Source organism: Octopus sinensis, linkage group LG1 (assembly GCF_006345805.1).
Source record: "Octopus sinensis linkage group LG1, ASM634580v1, whole genome shotgun sequence".
Taxonomy (NCBI): Eukaryota; Metazoa; Mollusca; class Cephalopoda; order Octopoda; family Octopodidae; genus Octopus; species Octopus sinensis.
Window position 1 is genome coordinate 193,166,558 of NC_042997.1, and position 24,183 is coordinate 193,190,740.

General features: G+C 39.4%; 1 protein-coding gene across 5 annotated transcripts in view; it reads left to right on the plus strand.

Moving 5' to 3' along the window:
• The window catches only part of LOC115214798 (18S rRNA aminocarboxypropyltransferase), a 40,632-nt gene that overhangs the window by 9,706 nt on the left and 6,743 nt on the right, over positions 1–24,183 (plus strand). For 2 of the 5 annotated variants that reach the window (XM_036508035.1, XM_036508031.1), the window contains exons 1-2: positions 19,784–20,018; positions 22,173–22,383. In XM_036508035.1, coding sequence (XP_036363928.1) covers positions 19,874–20,018; positions 22,173–22,383 — 356 coding nt within the window. In that variant the 5' untranslated portion in view covers positions 19,784–19,873. Of the gene's footprint in view, positions 1–19,782; positions 20,019–20,548; positions 20,673–22,172; positions 22,384–24,183 lie in introns of those variants that run through there. The other 3 variants (XM_036508038.1, XM_036508045.1, XM_036508043.1) reach the window with 3 other exon arrangements.

Sequence of the window (24,183 nt, forward strand, 5' to 3'; positions counted from 1 at the left end):
ACACAGACATTTAAATTTATAGGGGTTTTCTGAGGATGTGAGCAGAACTTGTTAGCACAATCTTTTGGATTTCTCTGAGCCATGGTTTTCCTGGGATGTTGTCTAGATGTTTCTGACATCCCTTTTTTTTATCATAACAAGAGTATCTACAATAATAGGAACAGTTCTTGCTTTGAGATGTCACATCTCTGGTGTTTCAATTTCTAGGTTCTTATATTTACTCAATTTGTCAAATTCCTTTACAGTTATATTTTTATCAATGTGAACACTAACATTTATTAGTCTACAGCTCTTTTCTTCCTTGTTTTTAATGACTATGTCTGGTCGATTAGCCTGGATTGTTCTGTTGGTGTTGACTAGAAAATCCCATAGGATGGTGACATTTTTACCTTCACCGACTATCTCAGGATGACGTTCATGTCACTAAGCAGGAATGCCGATTTTGTAGTGTCTACATATTTTCCAACGTAAATACTGTCCTACACTAACGTGACGATTTTTGTATTCATTTGTTTTCAGTACAGGACATTCTGAGACGAAATGGTCCACTGTTTCATCAGATGTGTCGCAGAATCTGCATTTAGGGTCAGTACCGTTTTGAAGAACGTTAGCCAGGTAGTTTCTGGTAAGTAGGCTTTGGTCTTGTACTGCCAGTCTGAAACTTTTAGTCTCTGCTATCAGTCCTGAACTTCTCGGTCACTGATGGGTTGTTACTTGGTCTACATCGGCATTTTGACTTCAAAGAATATACTGTCCAGTCCATGCAGAGGCTTCTGATTCCACTACCCCTCAATTTGTTTCTGCTCGTTCTTTTTTAATTCTTTTTTGGTTCTTTCTTGTTTGTTATTATTATCATTATTATTAGTATTATTATTATTATTCGCAAGCAGGGCAAAATGCTTAGCGGTATTTCGTTTTCCTTATGCTTGTCTCTTTTTTGTTATGGGAATGTTTTAGCAGAAAATTGCGTTAAAGACAAAATATTACGTGCAAAACCCCCAAAATGGACAAACAAATACAAACAGCGAAATAAATATGTGTGATTTAATCCTCTTCCATAGTACAAATGTTATTTATAACATTGAAAAAATGTTTCTAGACCTAATACATAATAATTTCTTTAGCTTACACTGATACGCAAAGACTTTAGTAAAAATACAGTAAAAGTTAGTTATTAGTGCTTCGAAAAGTTTGGTATCCTAATGCAATGAATTAATAAAAGAAATTGTTCGAATGCAAACTCAACTCAAAAGCAAATACAAACACATTTCGGAGTCACTGTCAAAAATATTCAAGTTTAAGAATAATATATATAATCTACGTGCGTGCATAAAGCTTCAAACTTAGTCATCACTCACAAGTGAGTGGTACCTGATAGACAGACATTTTAGACACTAGTGTAGCTAGAGTGTGTGCCGCCTGGGGCTGCCCTTCCGTTTGCCGTCCCTGGGCCCCACAAAAAACACATATTGCCAACAGCAAACCCCAAAATGCTCACCCTCCCCAGCTATGCTAATGATTCTCGACCTTCCTATTCTTAGTCCTGCTCTGGGATCTTTTCGGTTTGAACGGCAGTTTTTAACATAATTTCTAAGCAACTAAAAAATTTTAAACTTCGTATACTGGTAGAATGTGTTTATAAAACATCTTTTTCTCTTGGCTTTATTGAGAAAATTCTATAGTTTGTAAGATATTTGTCGTTTTTTTTTCTTCAATTTCTTCAATTTCAACCAATCAGCGACGTCTATTGAGGTAAAAAATACATTCTGTGCCGTATGAATATGTTCCTCGTTTAAGAAACAGATTGGGTTTATTTACATTTGTGAAGAAAAAAAGATACCCTTCCCCCACCCCTAACCCTAACCCTAAAACAGATTGAAATGCAATAGATCGATACTAGGGTCATAATTATGGGTGACAATTTCATATGACACTGCTAGAAAAAACTGCCGTTCAAACCGAAAAGATCCCTGCTCTGCAATGGTGCTCAGCTGGTATTCATTTGCAGTTGAGTAGACTGGAGTAGCGTGAAATGAAGTGCCTGTTGAAGGGCAAAACGCACCGCCTCATCAAAGAGTCGAACCAATGACTTTAAGACCGTTAGATATTACCCTAAAAACTCGGCAATGAACCTCGCTCTACATATACAAATACGCATACACATGCATCTATATACATGCACATACGTATGTACGTATGTACACTAGCGTAACTAGAACGTGTGCCGCCCGGGCGGCCCTTCAGTTTGCTGCCCCCGGACTTCATAGAAGACACATATTGCCTAGAGCAGACCCGAAAGTGGTTTCCCTTTAAAAGTGCCGCCCAGGGTGGACCATCACTACTGATCCCCCCACCTCACCCCCAGTACGCTAGTGCGTACATATATACATACACACACATATACATACATACATACACACATAGATACATACATAAATACATACATACATACATACATACATACATACATACATACATACATACATACATACGTACAAACATGCACGCACGCATACACACACATATATACTCATACATGCATGTATGCACGCATACACACACGCTCACATACATACATACACATACATACATATATACATACTTACATACATACATACATACACACATGCATGCATGCACGCACGCACGCACTCACACACACACATACATACATACACATACATACATACATACACACATGCATGCACGCACGCACGCACATACATACATACATACATACATACATACATACAGACATACATACATACATACATACATACACACATGCACGCACGCACACACACACATACATACATACATGCAAACCACAGCTGCATTAGACGAAGATTACCAATACAAATTAGTCCCATAAATGGAATCAGTGATGTGCGTCAATGTTATGAATACATTATTAATCATAAAAATACTGTATTAGTATTATAATTAACAGCGCATTCATAACAAGAAGACTCAACTCATTTATTTCTGCATTAATTATATTAACAATAACGTGCATACGAACAAAGCCAAACTTACAAAAATCAGTTTGTCAGCAAATGTCATTTGTATTAAAACTATTATAACTACGAAGTACATTGCTCTCTGTTACTTGTTTAGCCAATTTTTGCTTTGGTGATGTACCATCCATAAATCAGGATTTAAAAAAAAATTGATGTTTCAATAATGTAGAAATTCATCAAAAGGTCAACAAACTTTAAATCACTCTTTTTGCTTTTGCTGTGTAGATGACTAATGGTGACTAAACTACAGCGCAGACTTGGATAATGACAGAAGTCATCACTCAACAACTATTAATAAAGATACAAGTGAACTACGCAAATACGTTATAGTACATCGTATATCTTTATTTGACTACGTCACTGGAATGAATATCTGAGAGATCAGAAGCTTTCTTTGCTATGGTTAACTATGAGGAAGAGGATTGTCATAGCAACAACACATTCAACAACAACAGTCCTTGGCATTTGCTTGAAATTGTAAGCCTTAGCTTGTTATGCAGCCTCTCGCTATAGCGAGGAAAGTTTATAGTTTGATCGCCTTTCCTTATAATCCTTCTAAGTTCCTTCGAAATTCTTTTGAAAATATGTGAATTTCCCGTTGTGCGCTTCCTGTTTTATAGAAAGCGAGCATATTTTTAAAGGAGCAATTTAAAAGGAACTCATAAGGAGTAAGAGTTGTACTGAAGAATTGTGGTGGCCACTGGTGGACTATCCTGCCGTAAATGACTGATGAGGGGTTCTGCAACTTGTGTGAACAACCTGTGAATCAAAATGTGAATCAAAACAACCTGGAGATCAAAATGTTTGTGCTCTACATTGGGTCATTCCACCCATCAAATCGACATTATCTGTACAGCCGCGCCTTGTGCAACATGTCAGATGTCGAAGTGATTGCAGAGCAATAAGAAATTAGGGGTTTTGCAACGAGAAATGAAATATTTCCCGGTCGGGAATCGAAACTACGATCCCGAAAGGGTGAGTGCAACACCCGAACCACTAGGCCGCCGCACGCCGTTACAACTGAAGGATTATTAGGAAAAGAGATCAACAATTTACTTTACTCGTTTTAGCGAGATGCTGCGTGACAACCTAAAGTCTGCAATTAGAATCTTATGCCAAGGGCTATTATTGAATGTTTTGTTGTCGTGACAAAATTCATCCTTGTAATCATCTTCACACTGCTGAGATCCTCCTGAAATCAGAGTCTGTTATATGAGCGTGGGCTGAAAATTCGTGGGATGACTGTGAAGGAGTGATACTAGAGCTGTGAAGTCTTGCATTCATTAATTTCAGCCCTCCTTTCTACCTCCACCTTAGCAAAGGCGGAGGAATTGTTTGTTTGTCTGTCCATGGACAAGATATCTCAAGAACCGCAGGATGGATTCGGACGAAACTTTCGGAAATATTTGACCTCATGACTGACCCAAACTGATTAGATTTTGGGATCAATCCTGTACAGGACAAGGATAATGGATTATTTTTCCGATTTTTTAACTTAATTTTTGAGAGCGGTCGGGTTCATTTTTAGTATTCCCGTTTGTGAAAGCAGTCGAGTTCATTTCAGATATTCTCATTTTAAAAATCATCCTTGGCTAATCGCTGAGAGGACGTTTATGTTGCCTTGACAAAGGTTTGTGCTCTCTGAGTGCTTTTGTTAATAATTGCATTGTTTCTTTCCAAGTTAACTGACATCTGACTGTTCAAAGGCTTCGAAAGTAACAAGTAGCAACTTCTCTTGAAAATCGACAAAATTTGGCATCATGGTGTTATCAAGTAATTGCAGAAAGGGGGCTTAGCTCCAAATGACATTCAGGCTAACATGGTTGCTACTCTAGGGAATAACGCCCCAGCTTTATCAAAAGTGTAAAAGTGGGCAGCTGAATGTAAGAGGGGAAAGAAGAGTCTTGAAGATGACCCAAGGTTTGGACATCCAGAAACCGCCACCACTGAGGAAAACATTGATCGTGTTCACCACATGCTGGGGGATAACAAGGTGATTTACTATAAATCAAATAATCAATACTATCAGCATATCCCGTGAGAAAATTGAGAATATTCTGCACAATGAGTTTGGCATGACGAAGGTTTCAGCTCAGTGGGTCCCACGTCTTCTGATACCAGATCAAAAGCACACCAGGCTGATCGTGTTACAAGAAAATCTGACATTATTTCAGGTAGATCCAGCTGGTTTCCTTGAACGTTTCTTAAGCCAGGATGAGTGCTGGGTTCTACACTTTTTGCCAGAGACAAAAAAAATAATCAGTGCAGTCAAAACACTCCTCCTCACCTGCTCCAAAGAAGGCCAAGATTGTTTCAACAGTAAGGAAAGTGATGGCTTCAGTTTTTCTGTGATGCAAAAGATGTGTTTATTGACTATCTTTAAAAAGATCACATCATCATTTTTATGAAGTAGTTACGAAAGGCTATCAAGACCAAATGCCCGGGAAAAATGACGAAAGGGCCTTCTTTCATCAGAGCAATGCTTCAGCATACATGTGCTTCAGTGTGAACTCCACAAAGTCTGCAACGGTTGTCATATTTTACGGCTTTTCCTGCATCTCTGTCTCTTTTGTGCATCAGGTACTTGGTTGATATTTCCAGTTCCTGGATTACAAACGCACACCCTTCAAAGTGGAAGGTCGTAACCCGGCAATTGGTCCATGATAAATTGTTTTTATGATCGATGTTACTATCGTCACGGAGCTTTCTACTAACATATCCATGCATAGTCTACTGCTCATATAGGCTCATCTTTTCATCTGATAATACGTTGCGGTAGAGTCGTGCGACTTCTTTGGGCATATATTCTAGGTTATCAGACAAAGAGTGTTGCTCAAGGAGCTGCCTGCCAAGTCTTATGATGTTATCAGCCTCATGTATGCAAACTTGGTCAAGGAGTGCACTTCGACACTTGGTGGTTAAAAGATATTGCCGAAGATATTGCGACATTCAAAGTCATTTTGGATCGATGTTAAGCCTCTGCCGCCTTGTTTTCGTTTTAGATAGAGGCGGTCTACGTCACTGTTTATGTCAAAAATTATGTGTACTTGTTAGTATTTTTCGGGTTTTTACATCAATGGCTCGGATATGATGAAGCGTCCAATCAAGCAGCCCAAATATTGGTATGAGTACTGGCACTGCAAACACATTGTGGGCCACTGTTTTATTGAATGCAGAGAGTTCTGAGGTCCAAATTTTCTTTATTTGTCTGTAATATTCTTTAGTGACATGTGTTTTGTTACAGGTGCCATCGTAAGATATGTTTTCGTCCACCCCTAGGTACCTGTAACATTCCTCGTCAGATACAGGCGAAACAGTTAAATCATTGGTGGAGATATTACTAGTCTGGTTTACAGTTTTCCTCCTTTTCACAACCATATAACAACATTTATCCTGACCGAACTCCAACCCTACATACTTTGAGAATGTTGTAAATAGGTCAAGGCTCTTTTTCATCTCATGCATATTCTTTGCATAAAGTTTTAAGTCACCCACAAAGAAACAGTGTTTATTTTTGGTATTTCTGTTTCCTTGTGAACCAGTGAGATATCCTTCAGACTTGCCTAACATGAATGATAAGGAGTTTATAGAAAGTATAAACAACATCACAGAGAGGCTGTCTCCTTGGAATATGCCTTGGCAATACTGTATTCTATCGGTGGTGATACAGTCACTCTTTGAGTTTAATTTCAAGATGGTGGTCCACGATGAAGTCAGGTCAGTTATGGCTTTGACTATTCTCATTGGAACTTTAGCAAGTTGAAGGGCTTCTAGCATCCATGAGCTGGGAACAGAGCTAAAGGCTTTCTTGTAGTCTAGCCACAAACTTTCCGAGTCTAATCGCATGCAGAGAGTGAATGTGTGTTGTTCTTTGCTGTCACATCTCACGAATGAACATTTTTTGGACAGGATAGTGATTGGTGACGAGAAATGGGTTCTCTATAAAAATGTTAAGCCTCTGCTGCCTTGTTTTATGTTTTAGGTACCTTGGGGAAAGCCCTAGGTCTCGATGATAATTAGCTGGCCAGTCTGTTCCCGAGACAGCCAGGTTGTGGAGAGTCGGTTTCATCGTACGCGGACGACATCACCATCATCGTAACCGAAATGGATGACCTACAGAGGGTAGGTAAGGCCATTGAGGAATACGAGACGGTGGCAGGAGCAAAGGTTAATCGTGAAAAGTCAGTCGGCTTGCAGCTTGGCACTTGGAGAGGCAAGACGATGCCTCCTGACAGCGTCGTGGGACGTTGGACGGAGTGTCCCATTAAGTTGCTAGGAGTCTGGTTTGGACCAGGCCTCCAAATAGAGAAGAACTGGGCCGAGGTAGCGAATAGGGTGGCTCACATAGCCAAGACCTGGTCTTGGCGGTGGCTATCCCTGAAATGGAGGGCGGAGGTGGCCAATGTGTTCATCGCATCGGTCATCACCAACCGCCTAACTGTCGTTCCTTGCCCTGATTCGTGGTTGAACAAGCTGGAAAGACAGCTCTTCCGCTTCTTATGGAAGGGCTCAAATCCACTTTTGAGACTCTCTATTTGCTGCCAACAACCGTTAAAGGATGGGCTAGGTATTCCTTGGCTGATGATGCACAGGCACGCGCTGAGGTTGCGGTATCTGTGGGTCCATCTGGATGGCGATCGGGCGTGGTCTCCGCTGGCGAAACAGATGTTTCCCAAGTTCACTTGTTTCGGTGGACTGGATACCTGGTTCTACCGTAGATCTAAGTTGGGTACATGGTTCACGGAGTGTCGTAAGGCCCTCCGAATATTCTATCTCTCGTGCGGCGTCTGCGGTAGTGGTTCTACCACATTCTTTTATAGAGGGTTGGTAGAGGCGAAATGTGACGATACCTTGGGGAAAGCCCTAGGTTTCGATGATAATTAGCTGGCCAGTCTGTTCCAACGTACATTCGGGCCGAAGACGATGGATAACTTCCAGAAGTCTTTGGCATGGCAATGATACCGAGGAGCGTTACCTGTCCGGGACAAGCTCGCAAGGAATGGTGGCCCTGGCCCACCGACCTGTCCAAGATGTGGGCAGGACAGGGAAACCGTCCCGCACGCTATTGTTCAGTGTTCGGAGGGGGCAGATGTGTGGGTTTATGTTGAACAACTGTTGTCAAGTACAGGAAGAGTACAGCTATCGACTGAGTCAATAGTAAAAATTGACCCACCGGATTTCCTATCGAAAGAAGGTAAGTATTGCTTTTTCATCGTAGTAGCAATTGCGAGAGAGGTGATTTGGAAGACTCGAATGAAAGGGTTAATAACAGGCATTTTTATCTCTGGCCCTGGCTTGGTGAACTTCTTCTCCTTCCACCTAAGAAGGAAAATAGGGTTAGAGAAAAAATAACTGTCCGCGAAAATGTTCCAAGATCGATGGAAGAATGTCGCACGAATGTTGCGTATGGATGAAACTGCATGAATACAACGCAGGACGAACCCAAAGCATCAGTGGTGAGACGGGGCTCGGGGGTCCGAGCATATCCCCCCCCCACTCATTCTGTATTGTTGTCTAGTATATTTTATCCTTCGAACTATTCATATTTATGTAAAATTTTAAAATTCATCTTTTTGTTAACTCATACGATAACTCTGACCCCATATCAGATTGTACTGTCCCCTCTTTGTTGTCCCCTTGTGGGAAATAAAAAAAAATTGCGAAATGCTTAGCGGTATTTCGTCTGCCGTTACGTTCTGAGTTCAAATTCCGCCGAGGTCGACTTTGCCTTTCATCCTTTCGGGGTCGATAAATTAAGTACCAGTTACGCACTGGGGTCGATATAATCGACTTAATCCCTTTGTCTGTCCTTGTTTGTCCCCTCTGTGTTTAGCCCCTTGTGGGTAATAAAGAAATAGGTATTTCGTCTGCCGTTACGTTCTGAGTTCAAATTCCGCCGAGGTCGACTCTGCCTTTTATCCTTTTGGAATCGATGAATTAAGTACCAGTTGCGTACTGGAGTCGATCTAATCGACTGGCCCCCTCCCTCAAAATTTAAGGCCTTGTGCCTATATTAGAAAAGATTATGTTAGTGCAGTGGTTATCCGAAAATTTGGAAGGACTGACTATTCAACCAATAATAGATTATTTCTATCTACCAATTAAATAATTGTGCTCTATGTTAAACAATTTTATAAAGAAGATTTGTCTCGCTTACGTTCAACCAAAAATAGCTCTAATATTACCTCAATGATCACTGGCTTTAAGCTAATGAAACGTAAAGGGACGGGCACAGAGCATGTTTGAAATATGCATATCAAAATTTATGCTCTCTTCAACTCTCTTATACAGCAGACTGCTTGTTTGTTTACGTCTAAGGTCAAATGTCACCTGATTTTACTCGTGGGTGGATTGGTGTTATTTTTCGTGTAGTAATTGCTATTGACATACGTTGTTACTTTGTGAAATAGTTTCTAATAATTCTGGGAAGCAAATTTGTGTGACATATACAGAGAGAGAGGGTGGGGGAGAGGGAGAGAGATGCTTGCATTTCATTTATATGTAATAGTGCAAATCAAGGTTTCGTTGTCTGTGCAGCAGACAATTGTTCGTCAGTAGCTGAGACCTTGATCTTGAGTTCAGAAGACTGGTTGGTTTATTTGGGCAGATATAAGAAAAGACAAGAGAGCTTTGTTTGTTATGTATGTATAGATGTATGTATGTATGCATGTATGTATGTATGTATGTATGTATGTATGTATGTATGTATGTATGTATGTATGTATGCATGTGTGTGCGTGCGTGTGCTGCGTGTGCGCGTGTGTGTATGAGTGCATGTATATATGTATACTCTTTACTCTTTTACGTGTTTCAGTCATTTGACTGCGGCCATGCTGGAGCACCACCTTTAATCGAACAACTCGACCCTGGGACTTATTCTTTTGTATAACCCGGAACCCGGTTGGTAAACAAGCTACTTACCACACAGCCACTCCTGCGCCTATATATATGTATATATTCTTTTATTCATTTATCCTTTTACTTGTTTCAGTCGTTTGACTGCGGCCATGCAGGAGTACCGCCTTTAGTCGAACAATTCGACCCCAGGACTTATTCGTTGTAAGCCTAGTACTTATTCCATCGGTCTCTTTTGCTGAACCGCTAAGTTATGGGGACGTAAACACTTATTTACTGGTCGTGCTTCAAGGACCCGGCGAAGAATTCTTGCAGTTCCAAGCAATGCTGATTTTTGTAGGTGTTCTACCTTCACACTTGCACCAATCTTTTTCAGCCGTGTTGGTAGTCGAGTGCTGATACTTCCAAGTGCGCCAATTACTATTGGTAACACGTCTACACTCCTCATTGATCACAACCTTCGTATTTCCCATTTCAAATCGTCACAGTATACTCTCTTTACTCCTTTACTCGTTTCAGTCATTTGACCGCGGCCATGCTGGAGCACCGCCTTTTAGTCGAGCAACTCGACCCCGGGACTTATTCTTTTTATAAGCCCAGTACTTATTCTATCGGTCTCTTTTTGCCGAACCGCTAAGTGACGGGGACGTAAACACACCAGCATCGGTTGTCAAGCAATGCCAGGGGAACAAACACAGACACACAAACACACACACATACATATATATGTATATACATATATACGACAGGCTTCTTTCAGTTTCCGTCTACCAAATCCACTCACAAGGCATTGGTCGGCCCGGGGCTATAGCAGAAGACACTTGCTCAAGATGCCACGCAGTGGGACTGAACCCGGAACCATGTGGTTGGTTAGCAAGCTACTTACCATACAGTCACTCCAGTTTTTCTTCTTCTTTCTCTTTGATCCTGTTGTCAGCAGAACATGCTATGTCGATTATCATACATGTTTTTTTGTTTTTATTCACAACAAAAATGTCCGTTTTCCGATGTCTGGTCGGGTGATTGCACTGAATCATTGTATCCCACAGGATTTTGCAATTTTCATTCTCGGTGACTCCTCCTGAGGTTTTTGTATACCACGTCTTTGCTCTTTGTAGGCCGTGATTTCCATAGAGCTCCCAAAGGATCATTCTTGCCACGTTGTCATGCTGTCTTTTGTATTTGCGTTGTGCCAATTTCATGGCATTCACCACACATTCTGCGTTTGTCACGGTCGGTAGTGTTGTCGAGTCTGTACTTCACATGGTTGGTCCTTAATGCGCGTTCTTGACAATTTCGCCCGTCGCAACGTTCTGAGTTCAAATTCCGCCAAGGTTGACTTTGCCTTTTATCCTTTCGGGGTCGATGAATTAAGTACCAGTGAAACACTGGAGCCGATGTAATCGACTAGTCCCCCTCCTACCAAATTTCAGGCCTTATGCCTTTAGTAGAAAGGATTATTATTATTATTATTATTATTATTATTATTATTATTATTATTGAGTGACAGAGCAGAGCAGTGCATGCTATCAAAGGGACTCTGGGGTAAAATATACGAAGCCCAGTACATCCATCATAACTACCCGTCCGATAAGGGTACACCAGACATACTATTGTTATTATTATTATTATTATTATTATTATTATTATTATTATATTATTATTATTATTATTATTATTATTATTATTATTACTATTACTATTACTATTATTATTATTATCATTATCATTATTATTATTATTATTATTATTATTATTATTATTATTATTATTATTACTATTATTATTATTTAGTTCATGCCATCGAGTGGTGTGTTGACGGTTAGCCTATTAAAAATTAGATAATACTTTTCATTTGTTTTATCATTATTTACATATGAGTAGTTGTAAATAGTCTGACAGAAACTATCGATGATTTTCATTTGAAGTTCTGGATTTCTGTGCATCCAAGGAGTGGCAGAGCCTCGTCAATTATTCACTTAAACACACACACACACACATTGTCATGTTGCCTGGTAATGAATTCAAGGCAAGGAATTATAATCTCTTAAGAAAGATAAAACGATTATAATAGATTTTTCCTGCTTTTCGGTTGTGATAACTTCTGAAGTAGTTATTTTTTTCGTCACCCTTTTCAAGCCTAGCCAGGCTCATGGGCCCGGTTTCCCGGTTTCTGTGGAGTATGTGTTCCCCCCAGCTGGACGGGACGCCAGTCCATCGCAGCGTTACTCAAGAAACAGGAAGAAAGAGTGAGAGAAAGTTGTGGCGAAAGAGTTCAACAGGGGTCGCCACCACCCCCTGCTGGAACCTCGTGGAGCTTTTAGGTGCTTTCGCTCAATAAACACACACAACGCCCGGTCTGGGAATCGAAACGGCGATCCTCCGACCGCGAGTCCACTGCCCTAACCACTGGGCCATTGCGCCTCCACGAAGTAGTTATAATAGAGAATTTTGTCTTAGATTTCCACGCGATCCAACCAAAAGAGTCAATTGGTTGAAATGAATGTGTCTGCTTTTGAATACTGTCCACGTGATGTATAAACTGCATATCTTCAGAAATTCTCTTAATATTCTTTTAATATTCAGATTACTCTGTCAACTGTAACGCTTTTTTAGTCACATTATTTTGAATTAATCCTGCATTATCTCATAGCTTTGAGATTTTAATGATGTTATCACTAGCGCAGCTAGAGTGTGTGCCGTTCGGGGCAACTCTTCAGTTTGCCGCCCCATGCCCTCCACTAAAAAATACATATTTTCTACAGCAGACCCAAAAGTAGTGCCGCCCCCTTAAAAGTGCTGCCAGGGGTGAACCAACCCTCTCTTGTTACGGTAGTGGGTGTGGTTATTTATTTTCAGAATGACATTGTAGGGTACGTGTGGGAAGCCGGAATTGGCCAGTTTGAACATGAATCAGACAGAATATTTGAGTCTAATATGGTGGGTTTAAATTCTAACGGGTTAAACATAGAGGCCTATACAAGATTTTTTTTTTCTGTGCGTGAAAAACTAGCATATATCATGCAGGCAATCTCTCTCCCTTTCTATCTTTCTTTTTTTCTTTCTGTCTTTCTTTCTTTCTGTCTTTCTGTCTTTCTCTCTCTCTCTCTCTCTCTCTCTCTCTCTCTCTCTCTCTCTCTCTCTCTCTCTCTCTCTCTCTCTCTCTCTCTCTCTCTCTCTCTCAGCCACATCTTACAACTGGACCAGGGAGTCAGAGTGAGGTTGCTCATCTAGCGCGATTCTTCAAGTATCTGATCACAGTCTATCGTGAGTCTAGAAAAGTCTTGTAACGATGGTGGAACAGCCAGCTCGTGAAAGTGGATAGCTCAAGCTGCAGCTGCAAACCTATACATAGGCAACGCAAGCCATAGAGTTGCTTTCCAGTAGATTGCCTTGTCCAGCGCCGAATGCAGGGTAAATCATTACCTACTCTGGTGAAAATGTACCCGGGCATCAAAGACCTGACAATTTTGACCAACTTCCTCAAACACATAGATGACAGAATAAGTCAAATTCCATCAGAATAAGGCAGTAAAGATGAAGAGTCGGCCTCCCTCAAGAATCTGTTGAACAGCCCTAGAGCACGACGGACCCGCCATTTGCAACCACCAGGACTAATTTGATAAAAATGCCAAGGAAATCCCAATTTTTTTTTTATGAGATGAATCGGCGTCTTTGATCCCACCAAAATGATCGATCATCATCATTTAAAAATATAGCTTTCTCACAGATCCGCCATACAGAGCAAGAAAAGCTCGTAGAGATACAAGATACCTGATTTAGCATAAAACAAACGAAATTCAGAACTGTGCAGAAAACTGGGACCCGAACGGAATCTACGATATTCCGAAATCCGTCTACGATTCATAGTCCTCCTCCTCGTTAACGGCCAAATATTGCTTACAGAGAAATGATTGAAGAGATGGCCAAAACACTTTCATGATGTGTTCAAACGGCCAACTTCAACCAGAAAGGATGCTATTGCCTACCTAGCAAAGGAAATTGTGAATTACGAGCTTAACTTCACACTGACACTTGCTGAAGTTATGAAAGAAATCTCGCAGATGTTCAGAAGTAAGGGTCATTTCTTTAGACATCATTTCTTCGGAACTGTACAAAGCAACTCGGACATTAATCCTTGCACTGCTGTCAGACATCTTTCAGTTCGTTAGGAACAAAGGAAAAATTCTCCGGGACCTCAAAAGTGTCAACATTGTCTTCACCACAAGATCAAAAGAAAAGAGAACAGCTGGACATGCGACCACCATAGAGAAATCTTCCCTTCTGTTGTTGTGAAGAATAGGTCCTCGTATCCTGTACAACTGTCTCCAGGGTAATCAATATGGCTTCTGTGACAGTCAGGAGAAAGCGGGCAAGACCTCCTCAGCCTGTTGTTGTTATATATATATAGTATTGAGTATTAAAGGAAGTAGTGAGTACTTAGTATGAAAGATTAAGAAAATGAGAGAGACTGAAACAACGTGTTAACGATACAAGATACTTTATTCGACTGCCGTTGTTGTACAAGTTAATTGTTTTGGCGGGAAACAAAGTGAAAGTCCTTTTATCAAGGGAGACAATGGGCGACGTTGATTGTTCATGTTTGTTGTGATGATTATATAACATCTTCCTTTTTTTTTTTATTATTTATATCATCTGTATCTACAGGGAATAATTATTCGTCGTCCACTTTTTGTGGTTTTATTATTTTGTAGTGTTGAATTCTGTAGTTGTGCTGTTTTTGTTTTTTCATGCGTGTTTGTTGACTTTGGAAATATATTTTCATAATCTAATTCTTCTGTTATGCGAACGTGTTCGTTTGTTTTAAGAATATGTTGTCTATTTCGTTTGACTGTATTTCCTTCCTCTGTTATTACTAAGTATGAACGAGGTTGCTCTAGTTTTTTAATTATTTTGCCCCTTCTAAACCAATTGTTGTTAAACTTAATTCTAACCGTGTCGTGTGGTTTTAACTCTGGGAGTTCTGTTGTAATGTTTGATTTCTTCTTTTCGTGAGGCCTGATACCAATTTTGTCGTGTAGTATGTTTGGGAGATTTGTTCGCAATGTTCTATTCATTATTTGATTTGCAGGGGATGGTGCACCATTTTGTAATTTAGTCGTGCGTAATGCTAAGAGCGCTAACTGAGGTTCTTCGTCACTTTTGAATGCCTTTTTTAGCGTCTTTTTTATTGTCTGTATATTTCTCTCAACCATGCCATTCGCTTGATGATAATGCGGGCTTGTCTTCGTGTGATGAAAATGCCAATTTTTTGCAAATTTTTTGAATTCAGCCGAATTGAATTCTGGACCGTTGTCACTTACAACTGTTTGCGGAATTCCGAATTTAGCAAAAGTTTCTTTTAATTTTTTGATTACGGTTTTTGACTGGCAATCATTTATTTCGTGTAGATCAAAAAATCTTGTTGTATAGTCAATAATTGTGACATACGAATTTCCAGACAGGTGAAATACGTCTGTACCCACTTTGGACCATGGTGTAGTAGGTATTTCATGATTTATTAGTGGTTCGGCTGCTTGTTGATTTTTGTAGTCAATGCAGTATGAGCATGTGTTAATCATGTCTTTGATTTGAGCGTTAATGCCGGGCCAGTATATACATTCCTTCGCTCTCTCTATGCATTTTTCGATACCCATGTGTCCGGTATGTATTTCCTGTAGAGCTTCTCTACGTAATGACTTAGGTACAATTATTCTTGAACCTTTTAGAACAAGACCATTGACGATTGATATTTCATCACGAACGGATACGAATGGTTTGATGTTTATTGGTATTTTGTCTTTTGGGGGCCATTCTGTTCTTGTATATGTGACGAGTGTCTGTAGAGACGGGTCGTCTGCAGTGGCTTCTTTATACTCTTTTAATTTAGTGTCGGTTATGGGGTAATTTTTTATTACTGCATGAATGTGCGATTTCATATCTTCGTCTGATACTTCTGGAGTATTTTGCTCAAGGTATGCACGTGATAGGGTATCTGCAACAATTGATTCTTTACCAGGTATGTGGTTTAGGTCAAAATCATATCTTTGTAATGTTAGTAGAAATCTTTGGATTTTGGGGGGGCATTTAGTGATCGATTTTTTGAATATTTGCTTCAACGGTTTATGGTCATTTTCGATTCTGAAATGAGTTCCGTATATAAACTGATGAAATTTCTTGCATGCGAAAACTATACTGAGAGCTTCGCTCTCTATCGGACAGTAGTTTTGTTCCGCTTGAGTTGTTGCACGAGATGCAAACGAAACAGGTAGCCATCTTTCGTTGTGTTTCTGCTCAAGTATCGCTCCGAGCCCATGCTTACTAGCATCTGTAGTTATTTTTATTGGTAGATCTGGATCATAAAATTGTAGCACTGGTTTTCTGGTAATCATTTCTTTTAGCTTTTTTATTGCTTCGATTTGTGGTTTGTCGAATGACCATAACGTGTCACTCTGTAGAAGCTGGCGCAATGGTGCTGTGACTTCGGAGTAGTTAGATAAAAATTTACATAGGTAATTTGTCATACCTAGGAATCTTTGTAATTCTTTTTTACTTGTTGGCAGTGGCATGTGAATGATTGCTTGTACTTTGGTTGGATCTTGTTTTATCCCTTCGCTGGTTAATATATGCCCAAGGTACTTGATTTGTGATTCATAGAAGATACACTTTGATTTATTTAACTTTAATCCGTGCTTTCGGATTCGATCGAAAACTTGTCGTAGTCTATTTGTGTGTTCTTCTAAAGTGTTGGACCAGATTATGATGTCATCCTGTGAATTTCTTGCTCCTTCTATGCCCTCTATTATTTTTGAAATTTCTTTTTGGAAAACTTCACTGGCGCTGTGAATTCCAAAGGGTAGTCGTGTGAAGCGATACCTTCCAAAAGGTGTGTTGAACGTTAAAAGATGGGAGCTTTCTTCGTCAACTGGAATTTGCCAGTATCCATTAGATGCATCGAGTTTTGAAAAATATTTAGGGTTATGCATTTGTGCAAAAATGTCCTCCGCTGTAGGGAGTTTTAAATGTTGCCTTTTTATGGCTTTGTTTAGATTCTTGGGGTCTAAACAGAGTCGGAGTTTTCCGTTGGCTTTTTCAACGATGACTAGGGAATTTACCCAGTCTGTAGGTTCACTAACAGGTTTTATGATATCTAATTCTGTCATTCTTTTTAATTCTTTGTTGAGTTTTTCTTTTATAGAAAAAGGAACCGATCTTGGTGGATGAATTACAGGAGTTATTTGTGGATCCACTGTGATATGATGTGTTATTGACAAAGTGCCGATTTCTCCGAAACAGTCTTCATATTTTTCTAATATGCCGTTTGTGTTCGACGAATTTATTTTTGAAATTCTCTGAATCAGGTTAAGATCTTTAGCTGTCTTTGCATCTATAACTGCGTGCGAGTTTGTTTTTGCAACAATGAATTTTATTTGCTTTGATAATTCTTTGTATTTAATGACTGCTGTGCATTTTCCTAGCACTTTTATAGCTGTGTTATTGTAAGCTGATAATCGAGTTGAGGTTTTTTGCAGTTGTGATTTTGGAATTATATTTCTATATTCTTTGAATGGCAGTACGGTTACGTCTGCTCCTGTATCTATTTTGAATGTTACATTCGAGTTGTTCACTTTTAGTTCGACCGTCCAAATGTCTTTTGGAGTCTTGAACTTTTCGATTTTGTGCACGCGGGAATTATTTGCAGTGATCATTTCGAGTACATGTGTATCGTCATCTGATTCATCGTCGGTATGTATCTCTACTTTATGTACAAATTTTCTTGATTTGCACATTTTTGCATAGTGTCCTTGTTTCTTGCATTTTTCACATGTCTTGTGAAATGCTGGGCATTTATTTCTTTTGTGATTATAACCACAATAGTGACAGTTAGTGACGTAGTGTTGACTTGGCGCTTGAAACTTCGCGGGCTTTCTGTCACTTCCGCCTTGTTCGTTTTGATGTCTGGATTGCATATGGCGGGTTGTTTGAGTTTTGGCGCCTTTTCTGTCGTGTTGACTATATACCCTCGAGATTTCGTTATCTCTTGTTTCGGATGTGGCATTTAGCATCCTTGATTGGAGTCGTGTTTGCTCTGCACTCTGACCTGCTTGAATTGTTTTTTGTAGGTCTAAATTTGGTTCTCTCAATAATCTTTCTCTTAATCTCATGTCTCTGATTCCACATATCAGAATATCTTTGGTGAGACTGTCTGTGAGGTTGCCGAATTCGCACTGTTGTGCCTTTTGGCGCAACTCTACTACATACTCATCGAATTTTTGATGTTCCGCTTGTCCACATGTGAAGAATTTGTGTCTTAGGAAAGTTATGTTTTTCCTGGGTTCACAATATGCATCGAATTTTTCGATTACTGTCTGAAGGTTCATTTCTTCGTCGGGTGAATCGAAATCCAGTGTGGAATGGATATCTCGGCCTTTAGAACCGATGCAAGTTAAAAACATTGAAGTTTTTACTTTGTCTGGCTTCATGTCACTTTCTGTTGCTATCAAAAAGAGATTGAATTCTTTTTTCCACTTTTTCCATGCTGCGGCTAGATTTTCCTGATTAAAGTCTAGGTCTTTTGGATGCGGTAAATTTTCCATTTCGTCTTTGAAGTATGATTTCAACTTCTTTTTTCCTTTGGTTTCTGTATTTTGGGTTCTTTTAGTATTCTGACACCATGTTGTTGTTATATATATATAGTATTGAGTATTAAAGGAAGTAGTGAGTACTTAGTATGAAAGATTAAGAAAATGAGAGAGACTGAAACAACGTGTTAACGATACAAGATACTTTATTCGACTGCCGTTGTTGTACAAGTTAATTGTTTTGGCGGGAAACAAAGTGAAAGTCCTTTTATCAAGGGAGACAATGGGCGACGTTGATTGTTCATGTTTGTTGTGATGATTATATAACACAGCCCACCAACTCCTAGAAAGTAATTCTCACAGTCCTCTGACATGCCTGAGCCCTGGACTGTCTATAAAAGACATGTAACACATCTCAACCATTTCAACATGAGGTGTCACCATAGTATCTCGCACATTTGCTGACGGAACAACATACCTAACATCGAGGCGTTTCATCAAGCCGACATCCCAAGCGTGCCAGCACATTTTGCATTAGTGTGGAATAAACGACTATGGTTAGATACTTAAATATTTCCAGCCATCTTACAGTGACAGTAATTGGAAATAACTCGGATCTTTTCGGTTTGACCGGCAGTTTTTTTCTAGCGGTGTCATATGAAATTGTCACCCATAATTATGACCCTAGTATCGATCTATTGCATTTCAATCTATTTTAGAGTTAGGGTTAGGGTATCTTTTTTTCTTTAGAAATGTAAATAAACCCAATCTGTTGGATCTTTTCGGTTTGACCGGCAGTTTTTAAAAATAATTTCCACGTAACTAAACACTTTTAAACTTCGTATACTGGTAGAATGTGTTTATAAAACATCTTTTTCTCTTGGCTTTATTGAGAAAATTCTATAGTTTGTAAAATATTTGTTGTTGCTTTTCTTCAATTTCTGCAATTTCAACCAATCAATGACATCTATTTAGGTGAAAACATTCTGTGCCGTATGTCCCTCGTTTAAGAAACAGATCGGGTTTATTTACATTTCTGAAGAAAAAAAAAGATATCCTTCCCCCACCCCTAACCCTAACCCTAAAATAGATTGAAATGCAATAGATCGATACTAGGGTCATAATTATGGGTGACAATTTCATATGACACCGCTAGAAAAAACTGCTGTTCAAACCGAAAAGATCAGAAAATAAATAAATCACAGAATCTTTAATAATATGTATTATAACTTAATAGGAGATATATTGCACTAAACACTTGAGTCAATAACACTGTGACCGTCTCAATTCAGCCAAATTATATCAGAGTTATCTCCCCTCCGTTTTTAATAAGGGAGCATTTAGTTATTTACTTACATTTTGTATACACGTTTATATCGTAGTCTCTTAAGTTATCTTCGACAGCAGCAATTTATTATGGGTAAACAAAATACCCAGAAATCTCGAAAGAAGGCTAAAAGTCCAGTCGAAACACCGCGATCGGCACATAATCGTAAAAAACTCCGGCAAAACAAAAATGACGGTGTCAAAGTTAACGAACTCGGAGCAACTTTTGACAGTGGTAGGTAATGTTTGTTTTGACGGTCTCCTCTTTTACCGTCGTAAAATAAATTAAGAAAACAATTTTGTTTAATTTATACCCACTCGCGGAACTTCGTTGATCCGAATGATATAGAAATGCATACCCAACGAATTGTAGGTCTGTGGATCCACGCTAAAAAAGAAAATTTCTCGTCGGTGTAGGACGAGCCAAGAATTATTTTACTCATGTCTTTTAGAATTTATTTTGCGCAGTTGAACATTTTCAGTCGAATATTACTAGCAATTCGGGAACAAGATCCCTAATAATTTTTATTTGGTGATAAACTTCTGGTGAGAGTAAAGAATACGTACTTCACCCGTTTTGAAGAAAAAAAGCCTTGCATATTTTTGTTCTTACCCGTTTCATGTGTGTATGTAAAATCCGCAAATTTCCAAGCAGAAAACAGAATCGAACTGTCATTTGCTTCCACGGAAATACCCGAAGTGAAGTGTTTTGATTTTGTCGAGTTATATCGAAAGAATGCCTCCGTTTCTAATATTCACAATTATCTCAGTCTGTGATACCATTGTTATGCCAATGTTGACGTTGCATTCCTCATGCATACTTGCACATGGATATAACTATTTAGGGGAGTACCAGTTTGAAGTAAGTACAGTAGCGACTTTGGGGTAGGTTTGTATATTACCGTATTTATTCGTATTTAATACACACTCACCACTCTTTGGATTTCTAAACCTTAAAATCAAGGGTGAGTAATTATACACGTGAACTAGCTCCGGGCAAAAAATATTGTGGATTTTGTGATCTATCTATTTATCGACCGATTCATCCATCCGTCTGACCATACAGGATGATAGTGCTGAGCAATGATGTGTGTAAATACAAACTTGATACCAATTCAAATATGCTTGAGGTATATTCGAACGGCTTAAGAAAGCGATTCTCTGTATTTTGTACTCTGGTACCACAGTGTGACATAGTTCACCATTGTAAACAACAGCTGCACTTTACATTTGATAAATGTTTCTTTGGATTCCAATACACTTGAGTTTCACTCTTCTGTTGAGAGTAACTCAAACAGGAATTAGATTTCATTGATTAAAGGCAGTTGAGTACAATGGCTCTAATCAAGAGAAAGGAAGTATTTTTTTTCTATCTTTTAGGCAGGGGAAAATGCAATGCTCATGACACTTTTCAGAGCCTCTGAAACTTTTGGAAGAGAGGGAGGAAGGTGTCCTTAAAGTGGAGACCTGGCTTGGGTGTTTGCACCAGAGTGGACTCTGCTTAAAGGCTCCAAAAGACCAAGTAATGGTGTTAAACCAAGCAGTAGATCCAGTCTACCACCCAAATAATTGAATTATTCATTTGATTGTGAGTCCCATGAGTCAGAGTAGCTGTGTCCAGCTCATCTCCCTCACCATCCTCCAAGACATCTTTTCTGTGAGGCAGTCTGAATTAGAGGAAATTGTTCATTCAACTCCTTAATGTAAAGTTATTACTCCATATAAGTTGGTCTGTTTCTCTCTAACAAGCTAGAAATACAAAGAATGAAGGAAATGGTGGAAGAGAGAGAGAGAGAACAGTTTGATATTTCTGTGTTGGTGCTTAGAGCGGAGATATCTTTGTAATTGCATGCATATTAACGTCTATTTTCCATGCTAGCATGGTTTCGATGGTTCGACTGGGGTCTGGGAAGCCAGGAGGCTGCACCAGGCTGATCTGGCAGTGTTTCTACAGCTGGATGCCCTTCCTAATGCCGACCACTCTATGAGTGTAGTGGGTGTTTTTTATGTGCCACTGGCACAGAGGCCAGAGGAGGCTGGCAACAGCCATGACTGGTTGGTGCTTTTTATGTGCCACTGGCATGGAAGCCAGTCGTGGCAGCGCTGGCATCGGCCACATTCGGATGGTGCTTTTTACATGCCAACAGCACAGGTATCACAACTACAATTTCCATTTGATTTTTATTTTGATGTTGATGTACTTGACTCAATACGTCTCCTCAGGCTGATTGTCTAAAACAAGTAACACACCACCATAGAGTAATGTTGCCTTATATACACTAAGCCAGAGAGGTAAATGACAAGGTAATTACAACTGAGCATTTTTGGTCATAGATTTGCTGTGTTAAAGCTGACCTGAGGCTTAAACTTGTTTCTATTTTCATTTCAGAAGAAAATACTTCTCAATGTTCATCAAATTCTACTGAAAACAAAATACCATTTCCTTTGGCCATGTGGGACATGGAGCAGTGTGATCCAAAAAAATGTTCAGGCAGGAAGTTAGTGCGATTAAATTTGGTTAAAACTCTTAATTTACACCAAAGATTTTCTGGTATCATTTTGACTCCAGAAGGGAAAAAATGCGTTTCTCCTGATGACAGGTAAGCTTTGCATGATTCTTAAAAATTAACATATTCTAAACATGTAAGTATTTTACTGAGAAAAATTACAAACTTATTGGTTTCACAATATCCCTCTCACCTACTGGTTATTCATTATTGTCATGGAATTCCTCATAATGTATCCATTGGGTGTTGTATACCTGTGTTTGTTCACAAAAAAAAAAACATACTTAGGTGTAGGAGTGGCTGTGTGGTAAGTAGCTTGCTTACCAACCACATAGTTCCAGGTTCAGTCCCACTGCGTGGCACCTTGGGCAAGTGTCTTCTACTATAGCCTCGGGTTGACCAAAGCCTTGTGAGTGGATTTGGTTGACGGAAACTGAAAGAAGCCTGTCATATATATGTATGTGTGTGTGTGTATACGTTTGTGTGTCTGTGTTTGTCCCCCCAACATCGTTTGACAACCGATGCTGGTGTGTTATGTCCCCATAACTTAGCAGTTCGGTAAAAGAGACCGATAGAATAAGTACTAGGCTTACAAAGGATAAGTCCTGTAGTCGATTTGCTCAACTAAAGGCGGTGTTCTAGCAAGGCCACAATCAAATGACTGAAACAGGTAAAAGAGTAAAGAGAGTAGTCATCTTTGGAAGTACTGCTAAAGATAGCATTCCACTGGGACATGTCCAGAATTGTCACTGCTCTATCAAGACCACATTCACCACAACATTGCCCACGTGTTACTTTTGAATAAATTCTGAAGTTGTCTCCCTTGCTATTTCTTGATCAAAATTCATAATTAAGCTAATGACTGTTTTTCCTTATTACTATCTATGTAACTTTAATTAGATATATTTCTTGACAGACTGTATTAGGTATGTCAACACTTACCTTACCATTTGATTTTCGTGCAAAGCATGTCCCTAGGTATTTTTTCACTAGTCCTTTACTAAGGGCTACACTCTTGCTTACTGGTCATTGCATGTAGCTTAACAATAGATATATGTTCAATGGTACAGGTGACAAAGCTTAATGGGAACTCTGGTCTGAGGATAATAACCGCTTTCTTTTAACTTGTGTAAGTTTTTAAAAGGACTTGAATTCAGTATTGCATGTTGAAATATTTGGTAATTATACAGGCGCAAGAGTGGCTGTGTGTTAAGTAGCTTGCTTACAAACCACATGGTTCCACTGCGTGGCACCTTGGGCAAGTGTCTTCTATAATAGCCTCGAGCTGACCAAAGCCCTGTGAGTGGATTTGGTAAACAGAAACTGAAAGAAGCCCATCGTATATATGTATATATATGTGTGTATCTGTGTTTGTCCCCCCCCAAAAAAACATTGCTTGACAACCAATATTGGTGTGTTTACGTCCCCATAACTTAAAAGAGACCGATAGAATAAGTACTAGGCTTACAAAGAATAAGTCCTGGGGTCGATTTCCTTGACTAAAGGCTGTGCTCCAGCATGGCCACAGTCAAATGACTGAAACAAGTAAAAAGAGTATACAATGTTGTTGTTGTTTGTTCCTTCTCAAGCCATGCCTGGCTCCTAATGGCTGATTTCCCACTTTCATTGGTATATAGGTTCCCCACTTGAATGGGACACCGGTCCGTCACAGGTGAGCTGCTAGATGCAGGAGGAAAGAGTGATAGAAAGTTGTGGGGAAAGAGTCAGTGGAAGTTCACCATTACTTTCTGCCAGAGCTGTGTGAAGCTTAGGTTTGAACTCACGGTCCCTCAAATCCAAATGAGTTCTATGTAGGCATGGGTTGGATAGACCATCATGATTTGAGTCAGTTCTTATTCAGTGTTACTCTTTTCAAAGTCAGATCAGAAGACC